This window comes from Pristis pectinata, chromosome 28 (genome assembly GCF_009764475.1).
Source record: "Pristis pectinata isolate sPriPec2 chromosome 28, sPriPec2.1.pri, whole genome shotgun sequence".
NCBI classification, from domain to species: domain Eukaryota; kingdom Metazoa; phylum Chordata; class Chondrichthyes; order Rhinopristiformes; family Pristidae; genus Pristis; species Pristis pectinata.
Genome location: NC_067432.1, coordinates 2,872,720 through 2,891,841, shown reverse-complemented (window position 1 = coordinate 2,891,841; position 19,122 = coordinate 2,872,720). Strand labels below are relative to the sequence as shown.

Here is a 19,122-nt window from a genome sequence, read left to right as displayed (position 1 = left end):
TATAAATATAAAAACCAGGGTTAAAATGTGCATGCCACAGTTAATATCTGGAAAACCTATTGAAGTAAATTATAACATACAATTTTGAGGAGTTTGTGGACATAGAAGCTTTGAGATCCTTGATAAGGTGATTCTGAAAGAAGGAATGTTCCACATTTGTGTTGGCTACAGGCTCTGCCAACAACAAAAACATTCCGGCTACCTTGCAAGCTGGCCTTTCCAATTACAATTAATTAGTGGGTTATAACATTTGGATTTGTAGGGACTGAACATAGAAGGTTGAGGAAAATTGCTCATTTGGCCAATATATCTGGATGAGCACTTGAATTGCCAAGGCATAGGAGGCTGCAAACCAAATGCTGGTTAATAGGATTAGTGTGGATGATGATTGGCATTGACGTGGTGTGCCGTAGAATTGGGTAGGCCATAAAACATGGGATTAGTGTAATTGGGTGGTTGATGTTCAGTGTGGACTCAATAGGCCTGTTTCCATGCTGTATCCTTCTATGACTAAATCTTCACCCACAAATGGCAATGCCTTTGTAAATGACCCATTGTTACCTTTCACTTGAACTAAAAAAGTGACGAAAGGTGCTTCAAGTATTTCACAGTTTGAAATAGTTGGGACTTTAGCAGTACACAGGTTACAGGCCCATAATCCTTGAAGCTTGTTTGGGACTTTTGTTGAGGTGTATTTTAATAAAACTTTCAAGGAGCTTAATTAATATCATCCTTGTGATTGAATCAATCAAAAAGCAAAAGAACTGCAGGTACCAGAAATTTAAACTAAAGCAGAAAATGCTGGAAACACTCAACAATGTAGAGAGAAGTGATTTTAAATTGATGACCTTTTATCATAAGGTTATAAGATTTCGGGTTGATTCATTAACTTTCTTTCTCTCCCCTGCTGCTGTCTAATCTGCAAAGTATTTCCATCATTTTATATTTTAATTACAGGGATGACATTCCTCATTATGAAGTTAACCTGGCCAAATGGGCAGCATCCTTTTTCTTCAGACTTGATGAAGTGGTTCAGTCCAAGGGATTTCAAGTCACAGAACCGCTTCAACTTGTAGCTTGCAGAATCAACATACATGTCAGCTCTTACTTGTTGAATGTTTTAAGAACTTTTCTGAACAATATTGGCAGAGAACATAAACTGTACTTAGTTTGCATGCCAATCATTACAGACATCTTCCCAGTTCAGTTTGTCATTTCAGAACATGAACCGGACACTTGAAGCTGGATTGCCATGCATCTCAGGCCAACTTTTTTTTAGTAATTACTCACCTAGCTTTCCAAAACTTCTGGTAAATAGTTGCTGCAAACTTGGCATGCACGTGGCAGAGTTTTCGCTGCAGGAACTTTCCCAAGGCAGTACCAAGGGGCTTGACTTGACGTACACCCCAAATGCCTTTGTAGTGTCACCCTTGTCATCTCTGCTTTTTATTTCAGTTACAGCTTCTGTTAGTGATATCTGTACTGCTCCAGAAGATGAGATTTCTCTGTGGAGGCAGTTTTACCAGAAACCACAAAAGTGACAGCTCTGTATAATTCACTGACTGGTTCAAACTTTTCATTATTTGACAAAATCTTCACTTTTGTTTTTGGTCCCATTTCTGCCTATGCTTTTACTCTTTCCTTCCACCATTGACCATCACATCAGACGGGATTGGTCAGCAATCCTTGAAAGCTACACACAGAATTCTTGAACCAAATGAATTAAAACAAATTCTGTGCCTTTGACATTTTTTCCTGGCACAGATTTTTGTCAGCTAAAGAAAACACAAAATTTCCATTTAAGTCTTTGGATTTTTTTGGTTTTAAATCAGTAAAAAGCAAAAAAAAATTCAAGCCGACACATAGTTAGTAATTTCCGTATGTCTACCTGCCATCTGGATTGGAGTCTGGATTTTTTGGCTAACACCCCCTTCCCAGTCTTTAATCCTTCTAGACTCAACTATTCCAACTACTCCTGGACAGACTCACTCAAATCTATTCTACAAGTGTGAGCTCATGCAAAATTCCGCTGGACGTGTCCTATGCTTTCTGACCCACCTCAATTCCCATCTAAACAATGGCTCAAGTTAAATATTCTTCCTTTGTTTCCAATCCCCTTATAGCCTCTGCCTCCTGATTCTGTAATATCCAGTCTTTCAACCTGCTCTGTAATTTGGCCAGCAGTGGGTATAAGGGCAGACAAACAAGGCACTGCCCTCCCATTGTAATCTTTAAATCAAGTGGTTAAGGCTGCAATGGCACACGTTCACAACGTAATCAGGGTGGTATATTTTCCCTTGCAAAGGCTAGCAGACATAAGTTCCTGTACCAATTGGTTGTCCCCATCACCAGCGGACCTGCCTTCAGCTGTCAAGATCCTTGACTCTAAAATTGCCTCCTTAGGTGTCTTCTTTAAGGCATTCCTAAATAAAACTACTTCTGATTAAGCTGTTGTTTAAAAGGTTCCATGTGACTTGGCCCCAGCTGTCCTGTGTAAAGCCGTGGGACATTGTTGCTATGCTGAAGGCACAAGATAAATAAAAGGTGCTGGGTATGAGTATTCAGCTATTGTGTAATCACCTGGAGAAACCAGGAATGAAGCTTTCAGCTGACAGCACATGAACTGCTTCTGAGTTCTACTCCAATGCAATTGTTAATGTTTGACCAATCCCTAAATCCTACTATAAGATGCTGCACTGGAGAGGCCTTTACAGGATGGAAGTTGTACATATAGAGCTTTAGCTTGGCATGCCAATGACATAGGAATGTATTTTTATTTAATAATTCTTCTTGGCAATTACTGATCTCGTTACCACATGGAGTCGACCACATCCAAACTGTTTGCCTTGACAAGAAGCAAACTATAAAAAAGTGAAAGGATTAAGGATATAGTCAGTGATGGGGGCAGGTATGTGTGGCATAAATGCCAGCACTGATCAGTGGGACCAACTGGCCTGTACATAGTTTAACTGTCAATCCAGTTAACAGCAAGAACAGGCCATCAGGCTCGTAAAAACCTCTGACCTATTACACCTCCCATACTGTCCATTGAAACCCAAAAATGCTGCCTCTTGGGGGAAATAAAAGCCCAAAACTAGTTTGGAAGAACTCTGGGGTAATTTGCCAACTCAAGACAAATCAGGTTCAACAGCATTTACAACATGGTCTCCTTACATTGAAGGAACCAAATTTGGTGGGTCACCACTTTGTGGAGCGCCTGTGTTCAGTCTGAAGGAACAACCCCAAGCTTTGGTTGCCTTCCACTTTAATTCTCCATTCCACTCCCACTCAAACCCACCTGACTGTGACCTCCTGCACCATTATAACAATGCACAGCGTAAGCTTGAGAAACAATATCTCATCTTCCATCAGAGCACATTGGAGATTGTGGACTCTATCTAAAATTTGACAACTCCAGGTAACTTACTGTATCTGTATCAGAACTGGCTAGTTCTGTTATAATTCATCCAGTTGTGTCATTGGTTCAGTTTTTCTCTCAATTACTCAGCCTGACCTGCTGGGTACATCTCACAACCCTGCTTTTCACAACATTTTATGCTTTTTCTGTTTGTTTGTATTCCCACCTTTGAGCTGCTACTATTTACCCATCGACTTGAGGACCTCTACAGTAACCCATTGCAAATCTGGCTTCACCTTAGAGATCCTATCTTGGTCCTATCCATTTCTCCCCTATCTCCTCTGCAACTTAAACCTGTTTTTTCTCTTTCCCAGTTCTGATGGTCATAATACAGCACAGAATCAGGCCCTTCAGCCCATGATGTCTATTGCTGGCCCTGATGCCATTTTAAACTAATTGCACCTACCTGCACATAGTCTATATCCCTCCATCTCCTGCCCGTTTAAATGCTACTTAAACATTGCTGTCAGATCTTCAACCAGGAACATTAACTCTTTTTCCTATCATAGAGTATTTCCAACTTTTTCATTTCAGATTTCCAACATTTGCAATTGTTCTGATTTTCATTTGTTAAAATCCCAAAAGTTTATCCCATTCCAATTACCACCATACCATCACCAAAAGGGAGATATAGCTCTTGGTCATTTTGTTGCATTAAGGACTTTTTTAAAAAAAACATATCATACACCATTTTGCCTATTGATGTAACAGGCCCAGTCATTAATTAGATCATATCATTCATTTCCCATCAGTTTTAAATATGAATGTAGTCAACTCCTTTCTCTTCCCAAATTGCTTTTTATCGAAAGAAAATCACTTCAATCCTTGGGACTAAAACCTAAGAATACAGGTTTTCAATTCTTCTTGTGAACCATCCATGCAACTAGTGCACCTTGAGATGCTCACTGTTCAAAACTGAACACAATACTTCAAGTACCAGGATCCCATACCCTGACACTATTAAAGTCTATTACTGTTCAAATTGCCCTTGTAATATTACCTAAAACCATTTTCTTTCTACCTAGCACCCACTGAGTAACAGGTCACTTTCCAGATCCAGTTCATTCAACTGATTCAGGAATGTAAGAAACTATAGTTAGTGGACTCTGCCCAATACATCATGGGCACATCCCTCTCCACCATGGGTAGCACCTTCATGAGGTGCTGCCTCAAGGCGGCAACATCAAAGATCCCCACCATTTTTTCTGGTGAATGTTGCTTATCTGATGCTATGTGCCTGTGATGCTGCTGTAAGTAAGTTTTTCATTGCACCTGTGCATATAACAATAAACTCAACTTTGACTTTGACTGAATTACTTACCCCACACAAATTTAATGTTTTTGAAAATGGTTTAGTTTTAAGCACTGCTTTAAGGTTAGTGATCATAGTACAAATAAGGAGGCGGGACTCTAGCCTGCTGTGTCAGTCAGAGTCAGGTTTATTATCACTGACATATGTAACGAAATTTGTTGTTTTGCAACAGCACTACAGTGCAAGACGAAGACAAAAATTACTACAAATTACAAAAATAAATAGTGCAAAGGAGGAATGACAAGGTAGTGTTCATGGACCGTTCAGAAATCTGATGGCAAAGGGGAAGAAGCTGTTTCTGAAATGTTCAATGTGGGTCTTTAGGCTCCTGTACCTCCTCCCCGATGGTAGTAATGAGAAGAGGGCATGTCCAGGTGATGAGGGTCCTTAGTGATGGATGCTGCCTTGAGGCATTGTCTCTTGAAGCTATCCTCGATGGCGGGGAGGGTTGTGCCTATGATGGAGCTGGCCGAATCTACAACCCTCTGCAGCCGCTTCCAATCCTGCACATTGGAGCCACCATAACAGGCGGTGATGCAACCAGTCAGAATGCTCTCCGCCATACATCTGTAGAAATTTGCAAGAATCTTCGGTGCTGACATTGAGTGCAAGGTTGTTGTGACACCACTCAACCAGTTAATCTTTCTCACTTCTGTACGCCCCCTCATCATCTGAGATTCTGCCAGCAACATTAGTGTCATCAACAAATTTAGATGGCATTTAAGCTGTGCCTAGCCACACAGTCACATGTAGAAAGAGTAGAGCAGTGGGCTAAACACACATCCTTGATCAGAATGTACCATCTCCCCATTTAACCTTTCACCTGCTTGTTTATCAAGAATTTATGCACCTGTGTTTTAGGAACATATGAAGAGCATGCTTCCACTATCCTTTGTCCTACAAAGTTCATGAACTGAGAAAAAAAGTTGCTCCACATCTTCAGTGGGCAACTCTTTATTTTTAAACAGAAATCCCCAGCTCTAGGTTCACCCACAAGAAAACATTTTCCACATCAACCCTGTCTAACCTCTCAGAACTGTGTAAGTTTCAACTGATTTGTTTCTCACTATTCTAAATTAACCTGATCAACCTTTCCTCATAAGGCAGTTCTAGGATAAGTCGAGTCAACCAATTCCAAACTGCTTGTAATGCATTTACATGCTTCCTTCAAGGAGACAATATTGTGCACAATACTCCACCAATGGACTCACCAATGCCCCTACATAACAAAGCACAACCACTACTTTTGTATTGTAGATTGTTGTAGTTTATTCCCCTCCCAATAAACTATGACAATCTACAGGTCCTCGCCAGGTAATGCCAGGGTTCCGTTCCTGTGAATGGTTTGTAACCTGGACACATCGCAAGTCAGAAATGTGGCCACGATCCGAGTTACCAAGCAGCAAAAGTTGCTTGCAGCCCCGCAGCAGCCAGCAAATCCATCCCACCAGTCTCCCAAACGCTCGTTTGTATGCAAGGACTGTACACAAGGCAGGTGTTTGTAACCTGGGAAGGACCTGTATTAGCTTTAATTATTTGCTTTACCTGTACTTCTGTGAATCATGGACTACGACACCCAGACCCCCACCCCCATTGTCTCTGCAATTTCTCACCATTTAGATATTTTTGTTCTACCAAAATGGACCATTTCACATTTTCTCACATTATACTCTACTTACTAGAACTTCATCCACTCATGCAACCTCTATATCCCTTTGTAGTCTCCTTTTGTCCTCTTCACAACTTACTTTCCTACCTGTGTATCTTCAGCAAATTTTAACTACAGCTTCATTTAAGTCATTTACTTTTGTAATAAGTCATTCCCTTTTGTAATAAGTCATTCCCCCCCCAGTGCCAATCCCTCTGGCACACTGCTCATTACAATTTACCAACCAGAAAATCCGCTGTGTTTAAAAATCTTGGCTCCAGAAAACTAAGTTTCCCTACTAAACAACTTCTCTTCAAACCTCAATGAAATTTTCAACAAGTCAGAAGTGAATACTTTAGACATTGAAGTTGTGAGCCTCTCCCAATGACTTTAGAACATTTGAAACAGGGCAACTTAATATCATTTTGTTGAAAGACAACAATTTGGGTCATGTCAGAAATTGCTTGTGGCAATTTTGAATGCATGAGAGACATTAAACTTGATCATTGTACAACAGCACAATGGGTTTTTGAATAAAATTAGAACAAAAATTATCCTCGAGAAACAAACAAGAGGTTGGAGGGGCATACAGTGGGAGCAAGATTGGTAGAAATTTTGCTGGAAAAAGCAAAGAAATCCCAAGTGGGAATGTACTTTGTGAAACCTCAGGATTTTCCAACAGCAACTAATTGGAAAACAATAGAAAGAGGAACAGCATTGTGGAGGGTTTGATGTACAAAAGAAAGGACACCCCAGTGTCAGATTTCACCATTCCCAGGTCATGTAGGACAGCGAGATGCAGAACAAAGCTCCCTGCAACTTTGCACAAATATGCACAAGTCTCAACTCCTGGAAAGTACCCTCTATTGTATTCATAATTTTTGTTGTTTCCCTAAACCATCCTAGAGCTGGTGACAGAGACTAGTTGTCTATATTGCAATTCCTCCCCTATACAAAGCTGAATTGTGATCTACCCCCCATTTTATACAGACCTCTGCAACAACTAACATCTTCATCTCATTGCCCAAGCTGGATTTGAACTTCAAGTCACGTGGATGAAGAGCCGATGTTGGGAATAAAGAAATAGGAAAAGGCCCATACTTCCTCACTCCTTGAGCCACAAGATTGTGGTGTATCCCCAACCTCATCCACTTTCCCACTGATCTCCATGTTTTCCGCCCCCTGGTGTCCTACAATCTAACTGCCTCAGCCTCCAAATATCCATCCACAATCCTTGGAGGTAGAAAATCCCACAGACAAGTTTTTCTTAAAAAGTTTAGAATATTCTAAATTAGATGAAGTCTAAACACGCCTCTCCTCCTTCTCCTAAGCCCTTCAAGAATTTTGTAAGTTTCAATAAGATCACCTCTCATTCTTCTAAACTCTAGAAAACACCATCCCAGTTTACACCATTTCTCCTTATTGGCAAACCTACCAACCAGGGGACCTGCCTAATAAATCTTCACAAAACTGTACTTAATAATCCAGGTGCCGTCTCACCCCATACAACTGCAATAATGCTTCCATAATTCTGTAATCAAATCTTATTATAAAGGCCAAAATACCATTTGCCTTCCTAATTGCCTGCAGTATTTGCATGTTGACCTTATATGTACTTGTACATGTTACTTGGTAATGTTAATATTGAAAGGAACCTCAATTTCTCACCATTTAATAAACACCCTACTTAATTATATTTACCAAAGTGGACCTCACATTTTTCCATATTACATCTGCCACATTCTTATCCACTCACTCAGCTTGTCCATGTCCTCCTGAAGTTACTTTTTCCCCACATCCTCCTCCATACACACAGTCCCACCTAGTTTGTATCAGCAGCAGAACTGGTAATATGATATTTGATTCTTTCAACCAAATTATTGGCATCGCTTGTGAATAGTCAGGGCCAATGCACCAATCCTCAAGTCCCCACCAGTTACAGTCTACCAACCAGAGAGATATTGATTTATTCTCACTCTGCTTTGTCTGATGACCAATTCCCAACCCATGTCAGTAGATTACCCCTGATTCCCAATGCTCTAATCTGTGTGGGACCTTAATGAAAGCCTTACAAAAATCCATAAACTACACACCCACTGGCTCCCCTCATCAATTCTACTAGTTACATCTTCTAAATTAAACTCCACTAAATTAAAGATTTTTCTTTCATAAATCCATGTTGACTCTGCTCATTCTAACATTTAAGGTATTCTGTTCTTGCACCTTTAAAGTTTCAAGTATTTTCCCTCCTAATCATGTTAGACCAACAGATAAGTAAATCCCCATTTACTCTCCCTTTCTTGCACAGCATGGTCATATTTGCTACCTTCTAAACCACAGAAGATATGAATGAGAGCATCTACTATCACTTTCAACCTCTAGGTGTTGTTCATCAGGTGCTTGTATTTATCAGATAAATTCAACACATTGATGCAATCATAAAGAAGGCATACCAGCCACTCTGCTTCGTTAGGAGTTTGAGGAGATTTGGTATGTCACTAAAGGCTCTGACAAATTTCTACAGCTGTATGGTGGAGAGCATTCTGGTTGCGTCACAGCCTGATATGAAGCCTCCAATGCACAGGATCGCAAGGGGGCTGCAGAGGGTTGTAGACTCAGCCAGCTCCATCACGGGCACAACCCTCCCCACCATCAAGGTCATCTTCAAAAGACAGTGCCTCAAGAAGGCAGCATCCATCATTAAGGACCCTCACCATCCAGGACATGCCCTCTCCTCGTTACTACCATCAGGGTGGAGGTACAGGAGCCTGAAGACCCACACTCAATGATTCAGGAACAGCTTCTTCCCCTCCGCCATCAGATTTCTGAACAATCCATGAACACTACCTCATTATTCCTTTTTCTTTTGCACTATTTACTTTTGCAATTTATAGATTATGTCCTTGCACTGTACTGCTGCAGCAAAGCAACAAATTTCATGTCATATGTCAGTGATAATAAACCTGATTTTGATATTTCTCCAGTTAGTTCCATATTCTCACTAGACTCTTGATTCTCTACATATCTGGCAGATTTTGCATCTTCTTCTGTTAAAGGCACAAGTAATAGTTTCATTTCCTCTGCCAATTCCTTAAATGCCAATATAAATTCTGTCTCTGTAAGGGGCCCATGTTTACTTTTGCAAGTCTTTTCATTTTTACCTAAGTCAATTGCAAAAGCTTTTGTCTTTCCCACTAGTCTACTTCATTCTAAAATGCCTTTCTTTATTAATTTCTTAATATTCTTCTGCTATGTTCTGAAATACTCCCAATCTTCAGACCTACTGCTATTTCTGGCAACTTGTAAGCCATTTTTTGATTTAATACCATCTTTAATTTCTCATCAGCTATAAACAAATCACTTTGGCTTTTTGTGCCTTACAGGTTATTTCTTTCGCAATTATGAATTGTTTCTTTAAATACAAACCATTCCCTGTTCACAGAATGCAGTCTCCCAAACAATCATAGTCAAACTTCATATCTTCATAATTTCCTTTGTTTAGCTTCAAGATCCCAGTTTTGCATTGAACCACATCACTTACAAGCTCAATATAAAATTTCATCTCAAAGTCATTCCTCCCCTAAGATTCCTTGATAACAAGATCAACCAATTCTTTTACAGTGTACAAAACTATATCCAAAATAGCCCTTTCCTTAGCTGGTTCCTCAATGTTCGATCTAGAAAAGAATCTCAGACAAATTCGTCTTCCTCCTCATTGCAGCAAATGATTTGTCCAGTCTTCATGTAGATTAAACTCTCCCATGATACCTGTGATAGCCCTGTTGCAAGCATTTCTAATTGTCTGATTCATGCCACACCTAATATTACAGTAACTACATAAATGGAAAAGTTCCACTCTCCCAAGGATGATTCATTCATGGGACACAGGTATCACTGGCAATGCCAGTGTTTATTGTTGTTCCCAAATTGCACTGAAGGTGATTCCACAGAGCAGAGAAACTTACTACCTAGATTTGATAGAGCATTTCAGAGAATCATAGATACAGAACAGAAACAGGCCTCTTGGCCCACCGAGTCTATGCCAACCATTGAGCATCCATTTTTACACCAATCCTACCCAAAACCATTTTATTCTCCCTACTTTCTTCAGAGTGTAGATCAACTTGAGAGTGAAGTTTAAGTCAACCAGGACCCAAAACTACATACAATCCAGGTGGATCCAGCACAGCAGCCTTCCTTCCCTAAAGGTCAATGAACCAGATGGGATTTTAACATCAATCCACTGAGTAGTTAACTTTGTTGATGCCAGTTCTTTATTCCAGATTTTAGTTAAATCTGTCATGACAGGAAGTCATGTCTCCAGATGGTTGGTCCAGGGCTCTGGTTATCCCACTGGATTAGTAATCCGAAGTTCTGGCATACCCTGTGGTTAGTCCAAATTATACATTTAAATTAACAGTATTTCACAAATATTTTCCACATCAACTCAAAGAAACTGTTTATTCAAAGTTTTGTAAACAAATCAGAGGAACAGAAACCATGGAACCATGCAGCATTTTACAGCTTCACAACACAGTGTAACATTTCAGAAGCACAAAACCCAATACAATTATTTAATCTGGAAAAGGAATCAACCCCAGCCTGCTCTTAAAAAAGCTGTGCACAGAAACCGAACCATGCTGATTCTTGATTGCATGACTAAATTTGATAATTACAGATTCAATATCTGGAATCAAGTTTGAAATTATGTAACCTAATTGTGACTTATGAAATGAAGCAACTGATTGGTCAGAAGTTCTATCAAAAATGAGCTGTAAAATTTACTTCTGCTTTTTGTTAATCATTTATTTACAACGCATCGTGTTCCAATATCCACTCAATATTTGAGGGATCCCACATTTCACTGAATTTATTTGTTGAAGACTACCTCACCTCATTTGAAGTTAGAAGGTTCATAAAGTCAGAAATGAGATTTTAAAATAAATTATGCTAAAAGATGCAATATTTCTCCAAAATCCAAATTTTTCCTCCTATCATCCCCCCAAGTATAAACTTTGTAATCAACTTCATTACCTAATAATGAACATTCTAACTCTAAACAAGATTTCAGCATTGCAGAATTACACTTCTAGTCTTTTCTGACTCATGTTTCAACAGTAGGTTAGAGGGTTATACATTTTTAAACCATGTATAAAAACTACACACAATTTGAAAAAGAGCCGGTGCAATATTTTACTGCCCCATTGCTACATATAGAAGATAACCAATGTTGCAGTGTTCGTTTCCACAAGAGTGGCTATATCTAGGAAGAACGAAGACCATACCCAAAACACCAAGTAGTGTTTGGTTTGCATTTTATTTAGTGTTACAGACATGACAGTTAGTTTTCACTGGACAGGAGATGCCCAATATTTAATCCATTTAAAAAAATGCTCATAGTAGTTCTCTACCCATCAAGCAACAATACCAACCGACACACGTCATTCTGTACCACAGTTTTCAAGATGTTGGATGGTTCTTTATCTGCTTTAGAGTTCCACTGCATTGCAACTCCCCCAGATTCAGCAAACAGCCTGCACTATAACCTATCTGCAGGTAGCACTGTCCAGGTTTCATTATTCTCCCTGGAATGTATTTACATTGCAATACACAAATTGTTGGAAGCAACAAAAGGAATGCACACAAAAATCAATACCCAAACTATACTACTGTTGAAGACAGTTCAGATTAATTTCATTTGCTCCATTGTAAATTACTACATTTACCTATACATTCACCTTGTTTATTAAAAAGTCAGAATGCATTCAAATCACCAGAATAGATCCTTGTCACTTCTTCCAAAGAACCAAGACAATATTCACTGTTTTCACAGCACAATGCTAAACAAAATCTTATAATTGGCTGTACAAGGCAAAATGATTCAGTTATTTAGCTGCAGTTTTTGTTTAAATATTATAAATTTGAAAGATCACTTCTCAGATGTTACTTTGATTAACCTGAAAACAGCAGATAACTGATGATTTGGATAAGTTGCCAATTTTATTTCTGTATTGATTTAGAGAACTCAACCACTCAAAATAACTAAACTTTGTTCATAAAATCTTCAAAAGTACAAAATATACAAAATAATGTACAGAGGTAAACGAAACATCCCCACCTTTCCCCAAAATGTTTGAAATAATAAAATCAATCTAAACAAGTTGCATTTAAACTTTAAGAAATATTAGTCTGCATCTCTTCCTTCTATTTCACCCAACATCAATACAAGAAGTTCAAGTTTTATCAAGTAATGCACTTGTAAAAAGGCCAGGGCACACCATACAATGATCTTGCATTATTGCATTGTGTTATAATCAGGATTCCTTCCAGAGCCCATAAAAACCCAGGCTCAGTCTTGTATCAAATAGTTACAAACCATTTTCTGCAAAGCGCCGGTTTTCATATACAGCAGGATTGTTCACAGCCTCTGGAAGGTCTTGTTCCTCCTCGTCTGCCATTGGAAATGAGATAATCAACAACATTAGAAATGCAGCTTCAGAAATACTGTTGAGTTAATACATTCACATAAACTTGTTCCAAAATGTTAACACTTCAATTAAAAATTATTAAAACACAAAAATTTAGATAATTTGAATATGATAATCCTTCCTCATAACTTATGGCTCAAGTAAGTGGCCATTGAGCAAGCATAGAAAGCAAGTACTTGCAATGACAGTTGACCGTGAAAGAATCCATAGCAGAGTAAGATTTGGTCTTTACCCAATGCTCACACATGCTTGCCTTCCTGTGGGGACGATGGATCAGAAATCAACAGATTATCCTGCAGATGTTTCTCCTTCCTCAAACTGAGCGTGGAAGCCAATGGCAGTGTATGTGAGCTATCTACCCAACTAGCCAACGTAGGTCAGTGCTAGATAAACCGATTCTGCGGTCCTCTTGGTGGGCATGGCAGAATAGTATATCCAGAATGTCCTTAGCCAATGAAGAAGTCAATTAACCTGAAACTTTGCTTGTACCAAAAAAGTGCATCGAAATAATTATTTTGTAACCCAGGACTATAGTTGAGAATGTCAACTAGCTTTTACCAAAGGGGAATAGTCCTCAACATGTCTTAGTTTTTATTTTGAGGATCTAACAGGTTAGATTAAATGAGATATGTTGACGCATATTTGCAAACAGCCTAAACACTGTCACACAAAATAAGGGTTGTCAATATATTAGACAGATAATTGGGTAAAAGTAGGAATAAATGGATTTTTTCTCAAATAAGTGGGCTATAACTAGTATGATGGCAAGGATCAGTATTGAGCCCTCAGCTACTTACAAATTATAGTAACTCGGATTAAAACCTATATATAAAAGATACAAAAATAAGTTAGAAAACCAAGCTGGGAAGATGATGCAGAGTCTGCAAAGGTGTATGAATGAGTTGCAAGTTGGTAGATGGAATGTAATACAGGAAAGGGCAGAGTTATTCAGTTTGGTAGGAGGAATAAAAGCACTTTATAAATGGTACAAAACAAGTGCTGGTATATGGTGGGATCTCAATGTACTAGTTAACATGCTAGTATAATAATTAGAAAGGAAAATAAGTTGGCCTTTAACGCAAGGAGTTCATAGAATAAAACAAAGTCTTGCTGAAATTATAAATGGCCGATCTGGAGTATCTGTGCAATTTTAGGCTCAGCACAGTGTGCTCGCCTTAGAAGTGGTGCTGCATTTAGATTGGTACCCAAATGACTGGATTTTCCTCATGAGCCAGTAAAAGAATTGAAAGACAATGCTGGCAGGGATTCATGTGATGGGTGCTGAGAGATGGGTCCCCTAGATTACAGAGCCTGGAATGAGGTGGCAGAATCTCATGATGAGGATTGACCCTACGGGACTGCAGATGAAGGCAAGTTTTGTCGCTCACAATGGTTGTAAATTTTGGTATTGTATATCCCAATAGACCACAGATGCTCAATCAAGTACGTTGATAGATGTCTGGACACTAGGAAATCAGGAACTGCCATGATTTAACCAAATGAATCTGGAGACTCGAGGACTGCATGGATTACTCCTGCTTCATATTTGTGTTTTCACATTCCTAAACTGACACTTACTCTGTTTTGGAAAGTATTTAAGATAATATCATGGCACGCAAACAATACCTTTTGAATATAATAGTTCCTTAAATTGTACTTTACATTGGTAATCCCCAAATTCCTGGGCTGCTGCACCTTAGGCATTCAGGCATTATTATGGAGATCTGAAGAGGTCAGTACTTTACAGGCTAAGTGAGCACAACCTATATTTTTACTTTATTTTTGTCTGTTCCTTATACATAGGTTAAAGTGAGATTACTCCCCAATCAACTACTTGTAGGGTAGAATAAAAAACTGACATTAACATTCAATAAAGTAAAGACCCTTCAAGCCTGCTCCACCATTCGTCAAAATCATAGATGATCTTCTACCTCAGTGCCATTTTCCTGAACTATCCTCATATCTTATTCCTTTAATATCTGGAAATCTCTTTATTTGCATTTGGAGTAAATTCAGTGACTGAACCTCCACAGCCCCCTAGGATAGAGAATTGCAAAAATTCACTCCTGTGTCAAAAGAAATTTCTCCACACCTCAATCCAAAATAACCTGCCCCATATTTTGAGATGGTGACTCCTGGTTCTAGACTCTCAAGCAGAGCAAACATCCTCCCTGCATCCAGCCCATCGAACCCTGGAAGAATTTTGTAAATTTCAATAAGATTTCATTTTTCTAAAGTCTAGAGAATACAGGTTTAGTCTACGCAACTTCTTCCATCATCCCTGGAACCAGTCCGGTAAATCATTGCTGCACACCCACATCACGTACATCCTTTTTTTTGGTAAGGAGACTAAAACTGTACACAATACTACAGGCTCAGTTTCACCAAGGCCATATACAATTGCAGTAAAACATCCTTATCCCTGTACTCAAATCCTCTTATAATAAAGGCCAAACATACCATATGGTTTCCTAATCACGCTGCATCTGCATATTAGCATTCAGTGACTTGTGTACAAGCACACCCAGGTCTCTTTGGCCAATCTTATCCACTCTCTCACCAGTTACAAATCAGCACTTTGCTATGAAGTGGATACTTAGATTTTTTTCCAAATTATATTCTGCTTTCTTACCCATTTAACATCTATATTCTTTCATAGCCTTCTTCACACCTTCCTACTACTCACAATCCCACTTATTTCTAAGTTTTCTGATAAAAAATGTTTGGTCTTCTCAGCCAAAACACTGATATAGGTTGTGAATAACTGGGGCCCCAAGCACTGATCCCCACAGTACCCAACTAATCATAGGCTATCAGACTGAGGAGGATCCATTTATTCTCACTCTTTGCTTTCTGCCCAATAACCAATTTTCAATCCATGTCAGTATATTACCCTCTACTGTGGAGACACAGGAGAATGCAGATGCTGGAACCTGGAGAAACAATCTGCTGGAGGAACTCAGCGGGTCGAGCGGCATCTGTGGTAGGAAAGGAACTGTCAACATTAGGGTTTCAACCCAAAGCATCGACAACTCCTTTCCTCCAACAGATAGTGCTCGATCTGCTGAATTTCTCCAGGAGATTGATTGTTGCGCCCTCAACTGTGTTGTAACCTTGTTGACCAACCTCCTGTATGGGACCTTTTTGAAAGCCTTCTGAAAATCCAAAAAGACCACATACCCTGGTTCCCCTTATTATTCCACTAGTCACATTCTTAAAGAACTCCAGTCAGTTAGTTAAACGTGATATTCCTATTTTGCAAACGTGAACTTTCACAACATCAACTTGTAGTGCAGTAATTAACGTACAAGGTGCGAGATAAAAATGACCAACAATCCTCCAATTTCGTGACACCTCAACATTCACAATTTTTTTTCCTTTTTTTTAAAAAGTATATTCTGAGAATGTATGTGGCTTTGCTGGCCAGGCCTGATGTAATAATTCAGAGAACAAGTTTACACACTGACACTAGATCTATACAATCCAAATTCAGCCACTAAAAAAAATGCTTTCACCACTCATTGGGTGGAATGGCCTCCTTCTGTACTGTGCTATTTCATACTTCTACCTACAAGCTGTTACCTCTCTCAACTGCTTCACCAATGCATTTGTCGTTGCATTAAACTAAGGCCAATACTGTATTTTCTGATGGTAATATGCAAGAGACAAATGATACTCATTCTGCCCAACACCAACAGCACAAACAGGTCAATCAGCCCAAATGGTCCCTGAAAGACTTCAAGCTCCATGTGAGCATCTTCCTTCTGATCTTCAACTATCAGCCAGAAAGACAACAAGCTTCTCAACTTTCCTACTTACATCTATGGGGAGTTGTTTTTAAACAAAGACATCATTTTTCTTTCAGCACTTGACCTACAAATTCTGCCATGTGGCCTCAATTCTACTTCCATGTAAAATAGAAACTCAATGGAAAACCCGATGGAGATATACCTAGCACAACTTCTTTCTCCCTCCATGTGTAATAGACATGTGCCTCCCTTTGTATTCAAAGAAACAATGTCTACCTCACAGCAGTGACCACACTGTGAAAATATTCCATCAGCTATAAAATATTTTCAGATATCCTCAGACCATGAAAGGCACTATAGAAATTCTAGATGCTGTTTCTTTCAAGGTCTCCTTCCTAACAACACCTGCTTTACATCAGAACAGGTGGGAAAATCACCTATCTGGTTGTATAACACCAACTTTTCTGGTTGATGAGGGTCTTTACTGTGCAATTGCAGTTCTCAAGCAATGGGTGGAAACATATCTTCCCATTTGTGAATACTGAACGTGGAAACTCATGGGAGGGGAGACAGGTGGGCTGCAACCCCATGGAACTATTCCAGCAACCATCCAGAAGGATGGGATCCACTGTGAATTGGCCTTTTGGATTCAGAATTGCAGTAGAAGACAGTAGTGGTCGAGGGGACTTATTCTAGCTGCAGGTCTGTGACTAGTGGCGTTCCTCAGGGATCCATACTGGGACCTCTGCTGTTTGTGATGTAAATAAATGACCCGGATGAAAATGTACATGGGTGGGTTAGTAAATTTGCAGATGATATAAAAGGTTGTGGTGTTGTGGATAGTGTAGTGCAGAAGACTAGCAAAGAAGAGTGAGATATAGATCAGTTGCAGATATGGGCAGAGAAATGGTAGATCAACCCAGCCAAATGTGAAGTGTTGCACCTTGGGAGATCAAACGTAAAGAGACAGGACACTGTTAATGGCAGGACCCTCAAGTGCTGATGAGCAGAGGGATCTTGGGGTCCAAGTTCATAGCTCCTTGGAAGTGGCTACACAGGTTGATAGGGTGATAAATGCAGCATATGCATACTTGCCTTCATCAGTCAAGGCACTGAGTTCAAGAGTCAGGAAGTTATGCTGCAGCTATAATCAAACTTTAGTTAGGCTGCATCTGGAGTATTGCATTCAGTTCTGGTCACCTCATTACAGGAAGGATGTGGAGGCTTTGGAGAGGGTGCTGAAGAGGTTTACGAAGGTGCTGCCTAGATTAAAGGGCATGTGCTATGAGGATAGGTTGGACAAACTTTGGTTGTTCTCTCTGGAGCGGCAGAGGCTGAGGGGAGATCTGACAAAGGTTTATAAGATTATGAGAGGCACAGATAGAGTAGAGAGCCAGTATCTTTTCCCCAGGGTTGAAATGTCTAATACCAGAGGGCATGCATTTAAGGTGAGAGGGGGAAGTTCAAAAGGAGATGTGCAGGGCAAGTTTTTTTTATATACAGAGTGGTGGGTGCCTGGAATGCGCTGTCTGGGGTGCTGGTGATGGCAAATATGACAGGGGCATTCAAGAAGCTCTTATAGGCACATGAATGTGAGGGAAATGGTAGGATATGGACATTGTGTAGGCAGAAGGGATTAGTTTTGATGGGCATTTTATTACTAATACAATAGGTTCAGCACAACATTGTGGGCTGAAGGGCCTGTTCCTGTGCTGGTACTGTGTTCTGTTCTAACTGTGTAACTATGAAGGAACAATCCTCCAAGCTGCATGCATTCAGAGATTAAATACTTTGTCAAGAAAAAAAAAATCAAGTATTTGATTCACAAACTCAGGAATTCCAAATGGGAAATGGGTTGCGTCAAAGTAGGTACACCCGTGGACGATGCACAGAATGCAAATACCTGGAATTACTCTGTTTAGTTAGCGAATATTACATCAGAAAGCAGCTGCTCCCAGCTTGAGTTGCTGGACAGGCAAGAATTGTTCACTAGATTAAGCAGGAAAATTAGAGGGCCATGTTCTCCTTCATAGCTCAAGTTGTGGGGGGTGGGGATGGTGGTGGGTGGGGAACAAAAGCAGATTCTTCAGGCATGAAATAATTCCACATGGATTCCAACTGAAAATCTACCCCCTTCATTGTTCAGATCCACCCCAATTGCAGGTATGTTCAAACTATCCAGCATTTCAAATCTGTCCCCTCATCACATCTTGAGAACTAAGCCTAATGCAATGTGTTGGCGCACACAGGCTCCTGATCTATCTACAACAATACCATTTCACTCCATCTCAAAGCTGCCCCAGTCTGCACTTCCACTTTCTCCTTCGCTGCATTGTTTCAACAAAAGCTTTTCCTCTTCCTTTCAGAAAAAGATTGCAAACTTCAACGGCTTTCAAATTCTAAAGTTCCTTCAAATCTTTCTCCCCTTTCAAATTCCTGATTCCATTTCGTCTGAGTCCTTGTGGCACATTCATTATTCCTCCTGATCCTGAATGATCAGTCCTTGG

The 19,122-nt window shown here is 39.7% G+C and overlaps 1 protein-coding gene across 1 annotated transcript in view; it reads right to left on the bottom strand.

Moving 5' to 3' along the window:
- Positions 1-10,811: 10,811 nt before the first annotated feature.
- Positions 10,812-19,122, bottom strand: part of LOC127584005 (protein GOLM2-like) — a 71,962-nt gene continuing 63,651 nt past the window's right edge. The window contains 1 exon segment of the mRNA XM_052040504.1: positions 10,812-12,829. Coding sequence (XP_051896464.1) covers positions 12,747-12,829 — 83 coding nt within the window. The 3' untranslated portion in view covers positions 10,812-12,746.